General features: G+C 38.1%; 1 protein-coding gene across 1 annotated transcript; it reads right to left on the reverse strand.

Annotated features, from left to right (window-relative positions):
• Positions 1–2,417, reverse strand: LOC145795643 (protein FAR1-RELATED SEQUENCE 5-like). Its single transcript, XM_082880490.1, has 2 exons — positions 2,285–2,417; positions 1–875 (listed from the first exon to the last, which is right to left on the reverse strand). Exons 1-2 carry the CDS (start codon positions 2,415–2,417, stop codon positions 1–3), a joined length of 1,008 nt encoding a protein of 335 aa, XP_082736616.1.
• Between the last annotated feature and the right edge of the window lie 18,572 nt (positions 2,418–20,989).

Here is a 20,989-nt window from a genome sequence, read left to right on the forward strand (position 1 = left end):
TCATAGGCTACAACCATCACCGTATTCAATTGCTTGTATGTCTGATTCAACAGAAAGAAAACACTCATCTTGAAACTTCTCAAAAATATTTTTAGTATACATATCACCCATTTGACTTAACATTATGAATGGCGCTCTCACCCTTAGCGACCTATGGTATAAAGCATATCCAGCTTTTAACTCTTTGTACCACTTCTCACAAAATACCCTTTCAAAATGCATGAAGAATTTATTTAAATTAAAATCAAAATGAAGGTAATCCTTCAAAAATGCATTAAAAGATTCACTGAGTTGTGTTGTACTCATTCTCGTAGCCCATGTTGATCTGACATAAGGCCAGCCCCATTTTTCCTTCACCCCAAAAGTCAACTTCAACCAATGATTATCATGAGCATCATATGTATCAAGCATTTCTCTCCACTTCATTTTCCATTCATTTTCAACCTCAATATCAAACATGAATCTATTTAATACACCTTCCACCCCTTTATCTTGAAAGAGGCAATTAACAAGCCTTAATGCATTTTGCATACCAAGTGCACAAGCGGTGACTCGTGTCAGGCATGACAATGGGTATGGCCTTAGCCATTGCAGCATCTTGATCAGTAAACAAAGTTTTTTGTGCCTTTTTTGACATAGCCTCCAAAAAGTTTGAAATAACCATACAAATATTTTGGCAGTCTCATCATACAACAAAGAAGCACCAAAAACAATTGTTTCTCTATGATGATTAAATCCCACAAAAGATGCAAATGGCCTATGCTCTTTGTTTGATTTGTAGGTAGTATCAAATGTAACTACATTACCAAATTGGGCATAATCCATGATCATTTGTGCATTAGCCCAAAACATATTCGTTATTTGTCCCACATTATCTAATTGGAAAGCATAAAAAAAAAAAAAAAAATATGGATTCTCCAAGGATTTTTGTTGAAAGTATTGCAACACATTACCTACTTCCCCACATGCTAAATTTTTTTGCCTTGTGGTTTTCAAGTAATTTTTTTGATCTAATTTCATAAATCCAAGAAACTGCCTCCCACTAGCTTCCCTACCCATGAGTTTAAAAGACTGTCCTAAACGAAGGCCAGACTCTGAGGCTAAGTCTAACTAAATTGCTTGAGTTGCTAATATCTTTTTGTGCGATGGAAACGTATGGGCACAATCAAGAGATACAAGTTCATGGTTGTGTTTTTCTTTGAAATCAGTCACAACAAATTTCCTAGTACTGACATCCAATTTAACAAGAAGTTGGGCCTCACAACCAATCCTAATTTTAGCTCCAGGGGTTTTTGTCAATGGGTCTTGCTTGTCAACCTTCCGAAATCCCTCCTTGTTGCAAACAAAATTTCTAGAAATAATTTGTTTCGTAAACTTGTTTTTCTTACAATATTCTCTTCTTATGCTAAATCTCATTCTTCCTCCATATGCATTATAAAAATCATACACACCTTCTTATGAATCAAAGGTCATTCCTTCTTTTGGCTTCCAACCACAATCATTGTCAGGTTCCATATCCATATGAAAACGCAACTGAAAAATAAAGGCAATGAAATGGGAGAAATATCAATACACTATAATAATAGGTTTTTTTTTAAAGGAAACAAGCCTACCATTTCACTATTACTTCCTTGTTATAAGGTTTTTTTTTTTTTTCTTCCTATTATAAGTGACATTACCTATTGTGACTACTGACTACTAACACAGAAACCACTCCTACTTACTAATTAGAAAGGTTAAGGATGATATATTTGGATTGAAGGATCAAAACCTTAAAACAAAAGGGGAAAAAAAAAATTTCTGCCATTGGAATTGGGGAAACAAGCCTACCATTTCACTATTACTTCTTTGTTATAAGTTTTTTTTTCCCTTCTATTAGTGACATTGCCCACTATGACTACTGACTATTAACACAGAAACCACTCCTAATTACTAATTGGAAAGGTTAATGATGATATATTTGGATAGGAGGATCAAAACCTCAAAACAAAAGAGAAAAAAAAAATTCCTGCCATTGGAATTATTTTCCAGTTTAATCACACAAGAATGGCTACATTTACCACTTTGCACACAAATTCAAGATCAATAACATCTGAAAATGGCAGATTATTTGGGGAAAACAACGAGAAAAATGACAGTTTACTATAAGAAACACACATCGTTGTTCAAGTTTTGAAAATGGCAGATTATTTGGGGGAAACAACAGGAAAAAACATATTACCTTAACTCTGGTTCGCGGCTAAAATCACAGCTAAAATCTTCGGAGTAAGACAAAGGGAGAGACCGTCGATGTTCGCCGCCGCCATCAGTGTCACGAGATGGAGTCGTCGTTCACCAACAAAGGGACAAAGGGAGAGGCCATCGATGTTCACCGCCGGCTTGGACTCGCCAGTGTCGGTGTCACAAGATGGATTCATCGTTCACCAAAGCTCAAAATTGAGGAAAAAAGTGAATGGGATATATGGGAGGGAAGCTCTGTTTTGCAGTGTTAATGAAATTCAAATTTTTTATTTTTTTTTAAACTAATCTGATCTGAGCCACGGATCCTGTCCAAAGTGATATAGCCAAATCCTAGCCCTTGACCGGAGGAATTGGCTAAAGAGGATCTGGACTAACCCTACCAAACCCAATCCACTAACGCTCCTAAGAAAATGATGTCATGCTTTTATGATTTGTGTGTTTGAAAAATGAGATTTTATTTAATAATTATAGTTGCTATTTATGAAATATGAAAGGTAGGCCATTATTTTTATTATAAAAATTGGGAGGGAAGGAATTGGGCCAAAAATTGTAAAGTAATACTGGAAAATAGCTTTAAAAAATACCTAAAATAGTATAACCCAAAACCCCCAACCGATTCATATCCACCCAAAAAATGACACGACCCGTTCAATCTGAATCTACTAATTAACAAACAGATGTAAATTGATTTTTTGCAAATCACCTAAATTCGAAAGGATGACGGATGAAAAGTCACATAATCCAACTTGATTCATGGCTTAATTCAATTTGATTTGTTAATCTGAAGTCGAAGTTAAATTAAACAAATAAAATGTGTAAATAATAGGGGCACTTACCAATCAGTCTTGTTAACTAGACTTATTTAGCTACAGATCCTAACTGATAAATTTATCACTATAAAACAAGAGACTGATAAATTTATCACTATAAATTTATTCATAAAAACAAAGATACTGATAAATTTATCTCTATAAATTTATTCATAAAAACAAGAGACTGATTAATTTATCACTTGATAAATTTATCAATAGAACTTAATGGGTAATAAGTCCCAAAAGTAGGACCTATTGGTAATTTATCCTAAATAATCCGTAGGTAACAAAATCACTACATTTGTGTGATCGGCTCTATCGAGGCTCCCAGTAGTAGAATTTATTTCTTAATTTAATTTTTTGGAATATATATCATGATATTGTTAGCCAATAATAAAATAACACGTGTTAATAAACAAATCAACTATAACACTACACACTATATAATAGATAATTATTCTTAAAATAGGGCGGGGTAATTGTTGTTAATTTTTTTTACATAATTTAGATATAATCAAAATTTGAATATTGAGTTTAGTGATGCGCATAGATCAGTTTGGTTTAGAACAAATTTAATTATGATTAGTTTTAAGTTTTTGAGTTAGATCAAACTAATCATAAATTAGAATTAACCCAACCTAACTCTACGTAATTTAGGTTGAAATTACAATTCCACTATATAAAAATAAGTGAATCAATTGTTAAAGAAACTGAAGTAAAAGTTGAAAGAATATGTATAACTCAAGTACTTTTCTTTATTGACTGAAAGTCTGAATAAATAACAATTCAAAAAACAAACTTTGTTAAAAGTAAGCAACAACTAATCCATAACTAACAGCTCATAAGCTTATGAGATTTTCCTAGAGAAATGGTCAACAAATAACCTATTCCCTTAAGAATAGGTCTACCACTATTATTCAGCTAGCTAAAAATAACAAACTAATATCTTAACACTCTCCCTTAAACTGAATGCTATTCATGCAATCAGTTTAAAGAACAAATTGAACAAACGCCAAGAAAATCACGCAACTTCATAGATGTAGCCAATTTGAGAGGCTTGGTAAACATATCTGCAATCTGATCTTCACTTCGACAATATATCATTTTAATGATTCCATTCTTAGCAAGGTCATGAAGGAAGTGGTACCTCACATCTATGTGTTTGCTTCTTCTATGAAAAACTAGATTCTTAGAGAGTTTGATTGTTGAGTTGTTATCACAGTAAATTTGTAGATGTCCCTGTTGTTTCTTGTGTAACACATCAATGATTCTTTTTAACTAAATAGCTTGACATGCACAAGAAACTGCTGCAATAAACTCTACTTCTGTTGTGGACAAGGTAATAACTTGCTGTTTCTTTGATGACCATGATACAACTCTCGAACTCATCATAAAAGCATAGCCAAAAATGCTTCTTTTCCCATCTAAATCACCTGCATAATCACTATCACAGAAACCAATGAGATCTGAAGCTACTCATTTCTTATAAAAATGTGCCTTTCAAGTAACGTAACACCCTTTTTGCAGCAAGAAGATGATACTCTGTTAGACATTCCATATATCTGCTAATGAGACTAACAGAATACATAATATCTGGCCTAGTGGCTGTTAAGTACGTCAAACTTCCAACAATTTGCTTAAATAAGGTGCTATCAACCTTCTTCCCTTCAAGATCCTTAGTTAGCTTCAATTCTGGTTCAGTTGGGATGCCAACTTGATTGTAATTCATCATCTGAAATCTATACAGAATCTCCAAAGCATACTTCTTTTGAGTAATGAAAATCCCCGTTGTAGATTGCACTATTTCAATGCCAAGAAAATAGTGCATCATACGTCATCTCAAATTCAGCTATCATGGAATGTTTAAAATCTTCAAACATGGCTTGATAATTCATTGTGTAGATCAAATCATCTACATATAAACAAACAATAAGAAGTTTCCCTAAGAGTCCAGATTTAATGAAAAGAGTATGCTCATATGAACATTTTTGGAAGTCTGCCTTGGAAAAATAAGCATCTATACAACTGTACCAAGCTCTAGGTGCTTGTTTCAGTCCGTATAAATCCTTCTCAACTTGTACACCTTCTTCTCAGTACCTTGTTACACATAACTAGGAGGTTGATCGACATACACTTGTTTATGGAGCTCACCATGAAGAAAGGCAAATTTCACGTCCAATTGGAAAATAGGCCAAGAGTTTTGCGCTGCCAAAGATACTACCAATCGAATTGTATCATGCCTGGCAATGGGTGTAAAGACCTCTTTATAATCAACCCCAAACTCCTGCTTGTAACTTTTGCGACTAATCGAGCTTTGTACTTGTCTACTTCTCATTTCTCATTCAATTTGGTTTTATAAACCCACTTCACACCGATGGTTTTCTACCCTTGTGGAAGATCAGACTGCTCCCATGTATCATTCTTCTCAATAGCCTTTACTTTTGTATCCACAGCTTTGTACCATTTTGAGTGTTTCACTGTAACTTCGAATGCAATTGAATCGCAATCTGCAAATAAGGCAAACTAAGCAATGGTATCATCATCAGACAACTCATCACCACTTACATAGTCAATCATCCAAGCTGGCTTTTTTTTTTTTTTGGTGTTAAACTTGCGGACTGAATGCATTTTGTGGGTGTTCATCATTTGAACCACTTGTAGAAGGATTAGAAAGCACTTCTTAGACTGATCAATCCCTTTTTCGGTCTCTTCACCATCAACATTTACTAAAATTTGTTGTTGCCTTGTATCATTCCAGTCCCGTGCATGGTCTTCATAAAAAATGACATCACGACTTATAATTATATTCTTAGTGATTGGATAATACAATCTGTATGCCTTAGATTCTTCATTAACCCCGAGAGAAACACATTTCACCCTTTTGTCATCAAGCTTTTTCCTTTGCACATCAGGAATGTGTGCATATGTTATGCAACCAAATATTCTGAAATGATCAACGGCTGGTTTGTGGTCATTCCAAGCTTCTTCCGGTGTCATGTTCTTAACAACAAAAGTAGGACTTCTGTTCAGCACATGGACACTCCACTTAACAGCTTCAGGCCAAAAACTCTTTAGAATTCTTTTCTTTGCCAACATACTTCGTACCATGTTCAGGATTATGCGATTTTTTCTCTGACACACCACTCTATTATGGTGTGTAGGCTGCTGTCAATTGTCTCCAGATTCCATGTATTGCACAAAAGGATGCAAATTCATAGGAATTGAATTCACCACCACGATCAGTTCGAAGGATTTTAATATCCCTCTCTGACTCCTTCTCAACTAATGTTTTAAAGCTTTTAAATACACCAAAAGCTTCACTTTTTGTCTGCAAGAAATAAATCCAAGTCTTCCTGTTATAGTCATCTATAAATAAAATAAAGTATCTTTTGTTGATGTTTGAAGCTGGATTAATTGGACTGCAGATGTGAGACCCCTAACTTTTGTAAACCCTATTAAGTCTCCAAATTTTGAGTTATTATAATAAATCCCTTAGTTCTCCATTTATTAGCAAATATAACCCTAGAAACAAAAACGAATCACGAATAAACCCATACAAAACCAAATCGACCCCGATAGTGTTAACAATCATTTTTACACACTAATATTAATTATTTAACTATGAGGCCCCTGACCTTTGTAATTTTATTTAGACCCTTACTTTTGAATTATTTCAATATAGACCCTCAATCCCCTATTTATTTCCAATTTTAGCTGTAAAGCCAAAAACGCACGCCAACAGAAAACTCGCAAGCCTTGATTGAACCCGAGAACTCAGGGATCCTTCCAAAATCCTAATAATAATAATTAAATTAATCTCCTAACTATATTTGTCAATCAAAAATCCTTTGCTTTCGGTTCTCATTACGACTCGCCCTTTAATTCGAAATAAAGAAACTTTAACCGAATTGAAGTTCCAAACCCTAATTAAATTAAATACCGCACTTAAATCAATGTTCCTATACATGAATTAAACCCAAAGCCCTCACATTTTTATTAAATCGCTAATTGACCCCAAACAAGTAACCATTATATATATACACTTGTACCCTAAAATCTATTTTTATACACCATACTTTACAATTTCCAATATTTGTACACAAGAAAATAATTAACTAAATCCCTCAAATCACCATCATATGGCCGGCCATACCTACATAGATACAATGAGTGTACTTTTGAGACAAACTTGCATAATTTAAGGGAAATCTTTGACTTTGGTTACAAATTATATATATATATATATATGTGCAATTGTACACAAAATAAATTCATAAAATCTCTCCAAATTTTCATCTTGGCCAACCATCATACCTCCCCCCCAAGGTTATAATGAGAATCAAATCATATGTATGTTTATAATCTACTCTTGTTTACAAATATCACATCAAATTGTATACACAATTTTCCAAATCTAGAATAGGCCAGCCACTTCTTTTCCCTAAGATACTATAGGATTTTATAGGATTTATTTAGTACAAACAAATCCCTTGAAATCTTGGAGCAATAATGACTTTGGTACCTATATAGATTTGCTATATTTATGTATGCACTTCTAACTAGAAGGTATTTAAATTAGCCCTAAACCTAACTAGATCATAATTAAATACATAATTAAGGTTCTAATCCTCCCTCATTCCATTACATTTAAACTAAATCAAGGCACTATTCAATTGAATTGGAACCAATGGGTATTTGGGACTTTTCACACCAAATTCTCTACAAATATACCACTCATCCCCATTTGTTGAGCACATATACACACCCACACACACACTGACACTATGTTCAAGTGAGAGAAGAGAGAGAGGAGGGTGAGCTTGGTGGAAGATAGGAGAAGAAGTTTGCTAGCAATTCCAACAGCCCTTAAGTAAGCCACAACACAACCCTCTCTTCCATTTTTCCTTTTTCAAATTCATGTTATTAGAAGTTTAAAATGTTATTTTCAGATGTGTTATAATGGTATTCTTGTGTTAAAAATGAAAGGAGTTGAGTCTTGATTCTACCCTTCTTCTATTTTTCTTAATCGGTATAAGACTACATTTTCCCCTATCAATCTCTCAAAATTTTCAAAGGTACCCCTTCACCTTAAATTTCTAAGTTTAATACATATTATTTAGCATGTTTTCATCACAAGATAAGTGGAAAATTTCCCCTAGCTGACCTATTTTCTCACAAACTTTCTATTTTCAAGAACTGTGCCAGAAAAATCTGCTTTACAGCCACCTTACGAAAATTGTAGAAAAATGTATAAAAATATTCTGGACCTCCATTTTATGTCAAAATGTTTATTAAGGAGTTATCTTTCAAGGAAAATTGGTTTCATTAAAAACTATTGAGTGGTTTGTGAAAAAATCTGATGTTCGTAACGGTCAACGAATCTGGACAAAGCTAGAGTATTTCTGAAATAACTACAAATCTAGAAAAGCTATTCCATTTCTGAAAACTAGATAAAATTCCCTACAAACCATAGGAAAGCCGAGCTGGAAAAATTTGAAATAGCCCTTTTGAGTATAATCTTTAGGTAGTACTGAATCTGGAAATTCTGTTTTCATTAGTGTTTTATGCTCTTGTGTTCATGAATATGCTTATTAATTTATGATCATGTCTCGATATGATATTTCACATGTCATAGGTTTATATATTTTATTTTAATCCTTCGATGGTGCTCACACTTATGCAAATCTGGAAATTATATTCATGTGCGAATTTATTCCCTTAATTACTTGAAAATGCCTAGAGCTACTTGTGCCTATCTTCATATGTGAATCTCATGTGTTGTAACCTTATTTCCTTCTATTTGTGTTATTTAGTTGTTCAAATTTGTGCAATAGATGTTGTTTCAAGAGCATGTCCTAACTCTGACTTAAATTATCTAACTCAAACGGGAAACTTAATGGGTGGTAATGGGTTGCGAATTTTTGGACAAGATTACGAAGATATTGATTGGTTGACGGGATGCGATCCCTATATGGAAGTTAAAGTCTTGCGCAAGTGATTTTCGGAACCCTTGAACGGAGCGGTTGTATTCGGACCCTAGATATTTGGTGTAAGGAGGGATTTGGGCAAGGCCCATTATTACCGTCTCTTTTGAGACCCTGCAGTTGGCGCTATGTGATATATAACCGTTGGTAGGCATCCAAGGTTAGTTCTGCAATAAAGCAGCAAAAGAGGGGGCATACCGAATAATCCGCATCCGATTCTTGTGATTGAGAGGACGAAGTCTCTTTGGGGGTTTTCTAGATTTCTAACATCTAACCTTGTAATCCTTTATTATTGAATGATTATCATGCTTCATTACTTGCTTGTTATAATTGTGATGGTATCGAAGTCTCTCTGGGCATTCAAAACTCATGGCGTTTCACGCCAGGTATCGAAGAAACGTACGAAACCAACAAAGAGTCAAAGACATTTGAAAACTTAAGTTTTCCTTAGAGAAAGTTTGGAACCGTTTCTCTCATTAGTCTAATTGTGATTTTATTTATTCTTTTTGGATTGTAATAGTAATGGAACTTGTTTTGTAAATTTAAAATTCGGGACGCTGTAATTATTATTTACTTTGTAATCCTATGCCTATCTTTGCGTTGCTTATGAGACCTTGCGTCAATGCCTTTTAAGATCTGTCAAAAGGGTGGTGTACTACCAAAGAACGCTGGACTTAGAAAGGAGGCTAACTTGACTCCTTCGGCAATCTGAGATCTTACTCGGTCATTGGCCATAGGACTCATTAGTGTCGTTTCCTAGACTCCTAACCTTAGATAAACCCTGTATTTAATTGATAATATATTCTCTGAAGTTCGCAATTTTTGGGGTGACACCACAAAGGTCTAAATGAATCAGCTGTAATGGATGCTTAGCTCTCCATGATTTCCCTTTTGGAAAGGAAACATGATGTTGTTTACCAACAACACAATCCTCACACATTTTTGATGGAGCATTCATTGAAGGAAGACCAATCACCATGTTTGTCACGACCTAAACCCGTCCCTATAGGTTTAGTGCCGTAACCAGCCAATAATCTTGGGATTATCAAAGGCCTCTAAACAAATTAAACAAAACACAAGGGCTAGCGGAAACAAATACAAACATACAATGTCCATAGAGTTATGTAGACATACATGGGATAGAAAATTTAAAACTTTCTATACATATCAATAAGGTCATATGTACATTAGTCTTACGTAACCAAAGCCCACATAAATACATTTTACAAAAACTTGTTTATTCAAACAGAAGAAAATGAAAGACTTGATAACAGAACACGACCACATCAAAACGGGAACCTCCTCGGAAGGCATAATGGCTAGCCAACACAAAAGAATCCAGGTAGTAACTTAGGCCTGATCGCGCGCCTAATCACCTACATACATAAATAATACGGTGTGTTGGAGCCCAGTGAATAATAACAAAGTAAGGGTTTTAATGAATAATGTCCATAACAAATTTAGAATCAGAATTCAAATTCAGAAACAGATTCGTATTCATATTCATATTCGTGTTCAGAGTTCACATATTCCATACGATCATACATGGTTTATCCATTAGCGGTAACAAATCCAATGACCCATAAAGGGACAGCTATTTAGGCATTCCGATGACTCATGTGCATAGAGAAATTTCTGATAACCCATAAAGGGACGACCATAAAGGCATTCTGATGACCCATAAAGGAAAGCATGTCATATGATGTTAAGGATGCCATGAATACATTTCAAAGGATTAGACCATCATTCATTCATACAAACATAACATTTTCAGAAAATTGTTCATTTCATATCATCAGAAAATAATTAAAGCCAAACATAACTTTACAGAGTTATTACTCACAGATCGCTCAAATAGTAGATCAGACAAATCAAACAAACCAAACGGCTAAAGTGTGCGACCTACACAAACACATAACAGATACACATTGAAACACACATTCGGAAAACACTTAACTTATTTTGTTTCTATCTTGGTGTGTTTCTAATTCTTATCCTCATTATTGTGTCTTAATTAAGGCTTAAGAATGCCTAAAATGAAATGAGGATGCCAAAATATGAGTTGCAACACTTAGTCAAATTTCTGAAAACAAGGTCTTCACTCGAGCAGAACTTTAGTTACTCGAGCGGTCTGCAAAACTCTGTAAAACTTTTGGGAGCTCTCATTTTATGCTCGAGCACAATTTCCTACGATCGAGTGAAGGATAAAAAATAAGGATGGTCACTCGAGCGCAAGTTCTGTCGCTCGAGCCACGACCCATGTCTGCAAAAGTACTGGGAGCTCGAATTTTATGCTCGAGGCAACTTTTAGTCACTCGAGCAAAAGTGCAAAACAAAGAGTGATAGCTCGAGCGCAGGTTCTGTCACTCGAGCGATGATGTAGAATTCTAGAATTTTCAGATTGATTTTCAATATACAAAACTCAAGTTTAAAGCTTCAAAACACATCCTTTGGGCCCCAAAACTTGATAAAACATGTCTAAACTTGTAAAAATGAAGAATTAAGGATCATTTCGCAAAATCAAGGCCCAAAAGCTTGTCAATTATACAAAGTAAAACTTGAAACATAAAGAACATGACATGCATGAATTGTCTTGAGCTCAAACCTTCTAAATCATGATCAAATCATAAGTTTATTACAAAAACATGTTGAATTCTCCAAAGAAGATTAAATTATGGACATGCATGTATGGTTTCTTTGAAAATAACTTCAAAACTTCATGAATTATGCATGCAATGCATGAATTGATCTCAATTCTTTCTTCTAAGCTCAAATCCTGTTTCTAATCTCTAGCTTCTCTTGAATTCACATGTCATCTAACTTAATGTCATAAACTTAGAGTTGAATTCTTACCTAGAAGCTCTAATTCCCTTGGATTCTAGTAAATCTTGCTTTTTTTCTCCAATTTCCTTCACTTTTCTAGCAATTTCCCTTAATTATGCTCAAGTCTCCTCTTCTCACTCTCTCTCACATTTTCTCCTTAAAAAGATGATGAACAAAGAGAGTTCTAATGTGTATATAAGCCTTATATAGGCTTGGTCAGTGGGCTTAATTAAGCTAGGCTTACCACTAATCAAATAGGCATTATTTTATTCTAGTTATTTGGTTCTGAATCGAATTCTAATTAAACTTAGCATACATTTCTAAGATTTCCAAATAACACATAACCCAAATCAATTCCGTGATCAGATACCAATAAGGCCTTCAATTCGTATACTGAAACAGAAACATAGAAAGATTTTTTTACAACATACAGATATAAATGCAAATAAATTAACGTAGAATTTCATTTTAATTACTTATTAGGCCTTCTTAATCAAAGATTATATGCTAATCACAGGTCGGGGTTGTTACAGTCTTTCTCTCTTAAAGAATTTGGTCCTTCAAACTCGAATTACCATAATTTTGGAAAAATATTGGATCCAAAAGGAATAAATCAGGATATCTCTTCATCGTATCTTCTTCGGTCTCCCACGTTGCATAAGTTCCTCCATGATTTTGCCAATCAACCTTCACCAATGGAATCTCCTTGTTTCTCAATCTCTTGATCCTGCAATTTACAATTTGGATTAGCTGTTCTTTGTATGTATAGTCATCCTTCAAAAGCATATGAATTGGTTCAATAACATGATGTGGATCCCGTAAATATTCCCGAAGCATAGAAATATGAAACAAATTGTGCATTTGCTCCATAACCGGATGTAGAGCCGCTTGGTAAGTCACAAGGTTGATTTTCTCAATAATTTCATATGGCCCAATGTATAATGGTGCCAATTTTTCTTTTACCACAAATCGAGTTTGCTCTTTCATTGTAGTCACTTTTATAAACACGTGGTCACCGACTTCATATTCTCTGTCTCTCTTCCAGACATTCGAATAACTCTTTTGGCGACTTTGGGTGGTTTTTAAACGATGTTGAATCAATTTCGTTTCTTACACAAGTTCTGGTCCCAATAGCAGTTTATCTCCTACTTGTGCCCAACAAATTGGAGACCGACACTTCCTACCATACAGAGCTTGAGAAGCCATTCTAATACTTGAATGATAACTGTTATTATACACAAACTCGGTTAGAGGCAAATAAGTCTCCCAATTCCCTTGGAACATTCTCAGCTGTGGAGAAGTGGTTTGAAAATACTCTTGGATCTTGAAGGATGTTCCTGATCCTCTAATTGCCACCTGAAAAGGGGAATAACACTCCGGTCGGGGGTGCCGAAATTAGCACTCCAATGGACAAGTTAGTATATGTCTCTCGTTTGCTTATGTCTTAAGTTTCTTGGGTTTTTTCTCACGTACCTTTCTTTGGTTGACGTTCCTCTATTTATATTCGCTTTTGGGCCTTAGAGTCGAGCCCACTCTTAATCCATCGCGTGAGTGCTCATTCGACCGTTTTTGTCGTGTGCCAATTCCCACTCGACTTTCTGTTCAGCTGGCTCTATGGCAAATTAGTTCATTCGGCTTCGACATCGTACATGACGGAGCCAAATATAATATATATCCTAATTACTATTAGACCCGTTATTCGGCTTCCTTGCAAGTACTGATATTCGGCTTCTACAATTGCCCCCCAAACATCCTACTAACTTCAGTTAGTTGGCATGTTTGGCTTTGAACTTGAAAATTCAAAAAATTCAGCAGTTAACCTCATTCCAACGTAAGTGTCAAAACGCACAAGCTTTTTAGGCATCATTATAATTTCCCGCCCCTTCGTACGCTTCCTTCATTTAATGCGATTTGAAACTATGTTATCCCTTCGAATATATGTTTTTTGAATACGCAAAGTTTCTGGTTTGCCTTTCAGTATACCTCCATTTCGTGACCTCTGTAACTTCTTCCCGTTTTTCATTGTCTTCTCCACTTCTTGTAAGTTCTCTTCTCCTCCATTTTGATTCCCCTTTCCTTGTTTGTTTTTAGTTTTGTATACTTCCTAAACTGGCTAGGATGGCCAAACATTTGAAAGCCCTTCTTTCTGCGGATCGAGTTTCTAGTTTTCGACGCCATTTTTTCATTCCTGACGACGTCCACCTGTCTGTCGTGGCAGAGAGCACAATTGATATGGAAAGGACTGATGAGAGCACAATCATCTTTCCTTTTTTATCAATTGCAGAGGGAGGAGTTCGTTTCCCCCTTCACCCATTTTTAAAGGCCGTCCTTCGCCACTAGGGTCTAATCCCTTCCCAACCTAATGTAAATTTTTACCAAATCATAATGGGAATCATAGAGTTGAACCAACGCCTTAGGATCAACCTTGGTATTCCTGCTATTCGGCATTGTTATGCCTTGGCCAAATCTTCTAGCCGGCAGGGGCGCTACTTTCTTAAGGCTAAAGACATCGATCATCATTTGGTGACTATACTTGCCAGCTCTGGCAAGCGAGTTGACGATGTCATGGCCGTTGTCCGAGGCAACTAGGAATTCGACGAGGGTGGAGATCACCTAGATCTTGTGCCTAGACGAAAAAGCGAACCAGGTGGTCGTATAGTTTCTTACATGCATTTGCCATATATTTACTCGGTTTTTCTTCCATGCACTTACTGCTTTATTTATGCATACAACGATTTGAAGAAAGTTCTGGTTTCGGCCGACGACACTGTGCTTGCGGGAATCAAAACTGCACTCTAGTTCTTTGGTCGTCCAGACCTCCAGAAGCAAAGGAGGGCGGCTTATATTCTTCTCAGATATGAGCCCACTTACGCAACCTTTTTGGCCGCAAACAACATCCCGATTCTAATGGGCGAACAGCAGCTCATGGCTCTTATCTTCCCCAACTTCAAAAACCTCAGGCAGATTGGTTTGGAGGCTTGTAATTCAGAGCAGGAGGAAGAACAAGTACCCGAAGAAGTCGCTAAACAGCCAAATCAGCCCATTTTGGAAGCCAAAGAAGTTGACGAGGCTCTGAACTTGGCTTTTGAAGAAGCCGGCCTTAATTGATCCAACCCTCCATCTACTTCAAGCCGAGGGGATGTCTCATTTGAAGACACTTTTATTGACTTCAGGGACCTTCCCGGCTCGTACTCTAAAAACATGGCTGGGGAATCACTCACGCAGCTAGCCAGGAGGAAAAATGCCGAACGGATGGCTGCCCGGAGGAGGGCCGAGACCAACCGATCTGAACCTCCCCTTGTTACCGTGGTTGAGGCTTCTCCGCCGGATACCGAAACAGAGCAAGTTGAAACGGCCGAGTCGGAGCAAATTATCGAACAGTTGGATCAAGAGGCCGAGCAGAGGGGGAAAAAGCGTCCCACCGAGCGCGAAGCCGACCCTGAGGAAATACTTACCGATAAACGGCCGCGCTTGGAGGAGTCGGACTCGGTTGTGCCGTTCATCGTCCAACCAAAGATAAAGAACATGCCAATTGCGTCCGATGCGTCGGCTCTAAAAGATTCGGCTGTGGCCTTGAGCATAGCTTCCTCAATGTCCCTGCTGGTTGATAGAGCGACTTTTCGAGCAGAGCCAGATTTGCTGTCAATAGCATTAGCCGCTCAATCGGCCATATTGGTACCTGACTTAAACTTGTCTGCAGTCTTTCGCCTATATATTTTTTATTTTTATTATTAGTTTTAACTCTAATTCCTTGTTTTGCAGACGGCGGGCAGGATAGTCGAGATCGGCCGTCGTCAACATGATGTTATTGAATAGATTGACTTTTTGAAGACCGAAATTGAAAATGAGAAGAGCAAGGCCGTGGAGGCCTCTCAGAGAGTCGAGTCCGGCGCGGCGAAAACGGCGGAGGAGCGTGTAAGAGCCGACGCCAAGGCAAAAAAGGCGAAGAGTTCTGACCAACTCAAATTGGCCGCCGAAGAGAGGGCTAACACGAGCGAAGACACGCTCAAGTTAGCCAAGAAGGTGATTGCCAAGTTGGAAGCCGATTTGGAAGAGTCGAAGAAGGCAAAAGAAATAACCGACTCCGAGATCTCCAAAACGTTCCAAGCTGGGAAGGACGCTGATGGGTCGTTGAACACACCAAAATTAAATACTAAACTATACCAAATTCTATCAGAATAATGGCAAGTCCAGGTATCGATCCACAGGGACTATTGTGAAATTAAACTAATTTAATTGTTAAATTCCTAAATTAATTTTGATAAAAAGATTGAATGATCATAACCTAATTTAATAACAAATAAATTAAACTAAGGAATTAAATTATCAATAATAAATGAAATTGGATTTACTAAATTGGGGAAAAATCCTAGGGTAGAGAATTCACCACTAACCACATAATTGGGGTTTCCAATTGAAATTAATTATGCTATAGTTTGAACGAATTAATGCTTCACAACTACAAGCGCAAAGCATTTAACAAGAAGATCATCACATTCAATGTACGAGCACGAACCATCTCAAGTAATACGAATCGTTCACTCTAAACTAGGGTAGTGATACGACTCGTTCCTCGTAGCATGGTTCGTCTCATACCTTGAATGTGAAGGAATAGAAAACTCATGTATGGATAATATTCAACAATCACAGAAAGTTAAATATTTGAAAAGATAATGAAAATTATATATAAGGAATTTCTAAAACACCATACAATGGTTCAAACCTTTACATAATATAAAATCAAAAAGAAAAACTACATAATTACATGGCTAGGGTTTCATCAAAACCCTAGAAAAGAAGACTAGCCACTCATGGAGGAGTGGAAGGAGGTAGAAGGAGAAGGAACAACCATGGGAGACATCTTTGAAGCTTCTTGTTTCTTCCTCCTTTTGCAAACCCTAGCCTCCCTCTTTAGGTCAAAACAATTTCAGAACCCTAATCCAGCCTTTTTCTTGTCTTTTTATGCTTCCAATCTCGTCCAAACAGGTTTAAAACGTCGGTTTGACTTTCCCAGAAAAAGTCAACGCACGTGCGGGAAAGTCAATGCACGTGCGGGAAAGTCAACGCACGTGCGAGAAAAGTCAACGCACGTGCGAGAAAGTCAACTCCGCCCAAATTCTGACTTTTTGCTCATTTTATGCTCCGATGATGTATAACCTGATTGACACTCAACACACATAAAATATACAGTTTGACCAACAAGTGAAGTTAAGAGATTCTAATTAACGGCCTCAATGATGTACATTTCAGCCTTAATCAGACGCCGCCTTGAAGAACTATGTGGAGGAAGTACCCAAGTTCGAGAATCGAGGCTTCAAACACAGCTGGCTCAAAGCCCTTACTGTCGCTAATGTGATATTGGTGCAGCCGATTCCATACGAGTAGGTGTACGTTGAGCTGCTAGAGTCTGATCCTGAAGATTGACTAGGGTGACATTTTGATTTTTGTTAGGCATCTTCTATGCATAGTTTTTGTAGAATTTTGTTTGTTTATTTCAGTTAAAAGTTAAATGTAGGGTAATTTTCATGTGTAAAATGACTACTATTTGTACTTAATTTATTAATGGAAATTTCCTTTGTTTTTCTATCTGTTGCATGTGCTAGTTAGCAATCTAGTAAGATGTAAGATCATAAGATGAGTAAATTAAACATCCAATTAAATATCTGCCGGTTAGATAGTTGCGTATCTTTGCAATTTAGCCGAATAAACTAAGCAGTCTGCCCTTGCCTCAGCTAATGAATTGGAACGCCGAATATCGGTGGTTTATGGATTAACTGGGGCACATGAACTGACCCACGCAAGGCCTTGAAATTTGGCCGATTAGTTTAATGAATCTTTAGCCGCTAAGATTAACGAATCTGCCCTTGCCATAGTTAAGGAATGACCCGGAATGCTGAATATTGGTGTTCATGGATTGGCTGAGCCACATGAACTAATCAGCCAATAAATTAATGAATATGCCATAGACCTAGTAAATGAACTAGAACGTCGAATATCGGTGTTCATGGATTAGCTGGGGCACATGAACTTATCGGCTCAAGGCCTTGAAATCTAGCCGCTTAGATTAATGAATCTGCCCTTGCGCCAGCTAATGAATGAACTGCAACACCGAATATTGGTAGTTCATGGATTGGCTGGGGCACATGAACCCATCGGCTCAAGGCCTTGAAATTTAGCTGATTAGATTAACAAATCTGCCCTTGCCCCAGCTAATGAATGAACTGCAAGGCCGAATATCAGTGTTCATGGATTGGCTAGGGCACGTCAACTCATCGGCGCAAGGCCTTGAAAGCAAGCATTGATAAGAGCACCTCAGGAGTGCTGCACCCGTAATGAATAAAGGGGGTGGGGGCTACGTGCGCGGAGGTGCCATTGTTGCGTTTAAATCTAACAAATTGGGAGAGAAAAAAAGCAGTGTGGAGGACTGTGGATGGCAAGAAGACTATTCTTCAACAACAGAGGGGAAAGTAGAACACTGGTGGAACTGGAAGCAGAGATGAATCGAGGTGGCGAGCCTACGCGCGCGGGAAGTAGGACATTAAGGGAGCGTAAGAAACGCCATTCCCCACGTCATCGAAGTAAGTCACCCAGAAAGGAAAAACAGCAACGAGGTAACTCTCATCGCTTGAGAGGAGAAACCAGTGTGACACCGCGCCCGTTGAGTTTTTCGGTTTTCGTTGGGAACAAACCGATGACGGAAGCGGATTCCATTATCCGCGACCCAAATGTAGTAGTTGAGTTCGCTCGACAGATTTTTTTGCCAGAAGTTCAGCAGTCCATGGTCGGTCGGGCTGACTATGAAGTTTTTCAGGAGGGCGTTCATAGAGCAGTGAAAGGTTTGTATACCGCCTATGAAATCGGTATGCAGCTTCGTGCCGCGAAAAGGGAGGTAGAGCAAAGGGATGCTTGCATTCAGAGCTTGCAAGCCCGCACGGAAAAGGCCGAAAGTGAGCTGAAGAAAGCTAACACTTTTGAGACTCATTCGGCGAGTCAAGTGAACCCGATTGTCGCGGAGCAAGTAAACCGCCGAATTTTGGATCACGCGATTGCCAATCGAGAAACGGTGAGCATGTTCGCGATAGAATCTGCGAAGGCCAGGTCCTATGAAAAAGGCTTCTATGATGGCCGAAAAATTGGAATAGACAAGACGAAAGAAAAACTAGCCAATGAAGTATGTCGATGCGAAAATCGTGGATTCAAGCATAGATGGATCAAGGCACTCCAGGCCGCGGGCGTTGATCCGACGTCACCCCTGTATCAGAGTTATACTTTTCCATTCAAGGCTTTTGATGCCGAAAAAACTGATGACGAGGAGGGAGCCGAATAATTTTGATGTACATTGTTCCGTTTTCATGTAAAGCATGTACTCATGATTTATTAAATAAATAAAAAAATATTATTCGAAATGTCCATATGTTTATTTCGATCAATGCTTGTAGATTAAGTTGTGTCTACTATTTTACATCAATCGTATTTGCGCTTCTCAATCACAAGTCTCGATAGGAGCTCCGAATTCGGAGGCTTATTCGGCCAAACGTGTCATTCACGAAGGGCGCTCCGAATTCGGAGGCTTATTCGGCCCAAACATGTCATTCACGAAGGGTGCTCCGAATTTGGATGCATTTTGTGTTGGCCAATCGCGATTTCCACGAAGGGCGCTCCGAATTCAGAGGCTTATTCAGCCCAAACGTGTCATTCACAAAGGGCGCTCCGAAATTCGGAGACTTTTAGTGTTGGCCAATTGTGATTTCCACAAAGAGCCCTCCGAATTCGGAGGCTTATTCGGCCCAAACATGTCATTCACGAAGGGCGCTCCGAATTTGGAGACTTTTAGTGTTGGCCAATCGTAATTTCCATGAAGGGCACTCCGAATTCGGAAGCTTATTCGGCCCAAACGTGTCATTCATGAAGGGTGCTCTGAATTCAGAGACTTGTTGTGTTGGCCAATCTTGATTTCCACGAACGGCGCTCCGAATTCGGAGGCTTATTGTGTTGGCCAATCGTGACTTCCATGAAGGGCGCTTTGAATTTGGAGGCTTATTCGGGCCAAACGTGTCATTTACGAAAGGCGCTCCAAATTCGGAGGCTTTTTGTGTTGGCCAATTGTGATTTCCATGAAGGGCGCTTCGAATTCGGAGGCTTATTGTGTTGGCCAATTGTGACTTCCACGAATTCGGAGGCTTATTCGGACCAAACATGTCATTCACCCCAAACATGTCATTCACGAAGGCGCTTCGAATTCGGAGGCTTTTTGTGTTGGCCAATCATGATTTCCACGAAGGGTGCTCCGAATTCAAAAGCTTATGCGGCCTAAACATGTCATTCACGAAGGCGTTTCGAATTCGGAGGCTTTTTGTGTTAGCCAATCGTGATTTCCACGAAGGGCGCTCCGAATTCGGAGGCTTTTTGCGTTGGCCAATCGTGACTTCCACGAAGGGCGCTCCGAATTTAGAGGCTTATTCGGCCCAAACGTGTCATTCACGAAGGCACTCCGAATTCGGAGGCTTTTTGTGTTGGCCAATCGTGATTTTCATGAAGGGTGCTCCGAATTCGGAGGCTTATTCGGTCCAAACATGCCATTCACGAAGGCGCTCCAAATTCGAAGGCTTTTTGTGTTGGCCAATCGTGATTTCCACGAAGTGCGCTCCGAATTCGGAGGCTTTCTCACACAACCCGAACTCAGTGGGCAACAGAGAACATTGTATTGAAAAAAAGAAAGATATACACGATGTAAAATCAAAACAAGTTGTCGTGCCGTACAAGTTAATGATAAAATTTGTGCAAGTGTGTGGAATTCCATGGACACGGCAAGCTTCTTCCATCCATGTCTTTGAGCCGATATACCCCTGTCCCTGCGATTGAATCAATTTGATAGGGGCCGTCCCAGTTAGGACCCAATTTTCCATTAGACGGATTCCTAGCAGCGGAAAGCACTTTCTTGAGGACCAATTCTCCTTGTGTATAATGGCATAGCTGAACATGTTGATTATACGACTTAGCGAGCTGTTGCTGGTACCGTGCCACGAATGCAAGGGCACGATCTCAGTGTTCTTCAATTAGAGTCAAGTCCAAGGCCAACATCATGTCATTTCGGCCCATGTCAAAAACCTTCGATTTCAAGGTTGGGAG

This window comes from Camellia sinensis, chromosome 7 (assembly GCF_055761805.1).
Source record: "Camellia sinensis isolate YWXY chromosome 7, ASM5576180v1, whole genome shotgun sequence".
Classification (NCBI taxonomy): domain Eukaryota; kingdom Viridiplantae; phylum Streptophyta; class Magnoliopsida; order Ericales; family Theaceae; genus Camellia; species Camellia sinensis.

What these genes read in the sequence shown, in the direction of transcription:
- LOC145795643 (XM_082880490.1), bottom strand. Translation starts at nt 2,417, where the DNA reads ATGAATCCATCTTGTGACACCGACACTGGCGAGTCCAAGCCGGCGGTG. An exon ending in GGCGGCGGCGAACATCGACG is followed by an intron (nt 876 to 2,284) that starts GTCTCTCCCTTT and finishes CTTTCCAATTAG; the next exon opens with ATAATGTGGGACAAATAACG.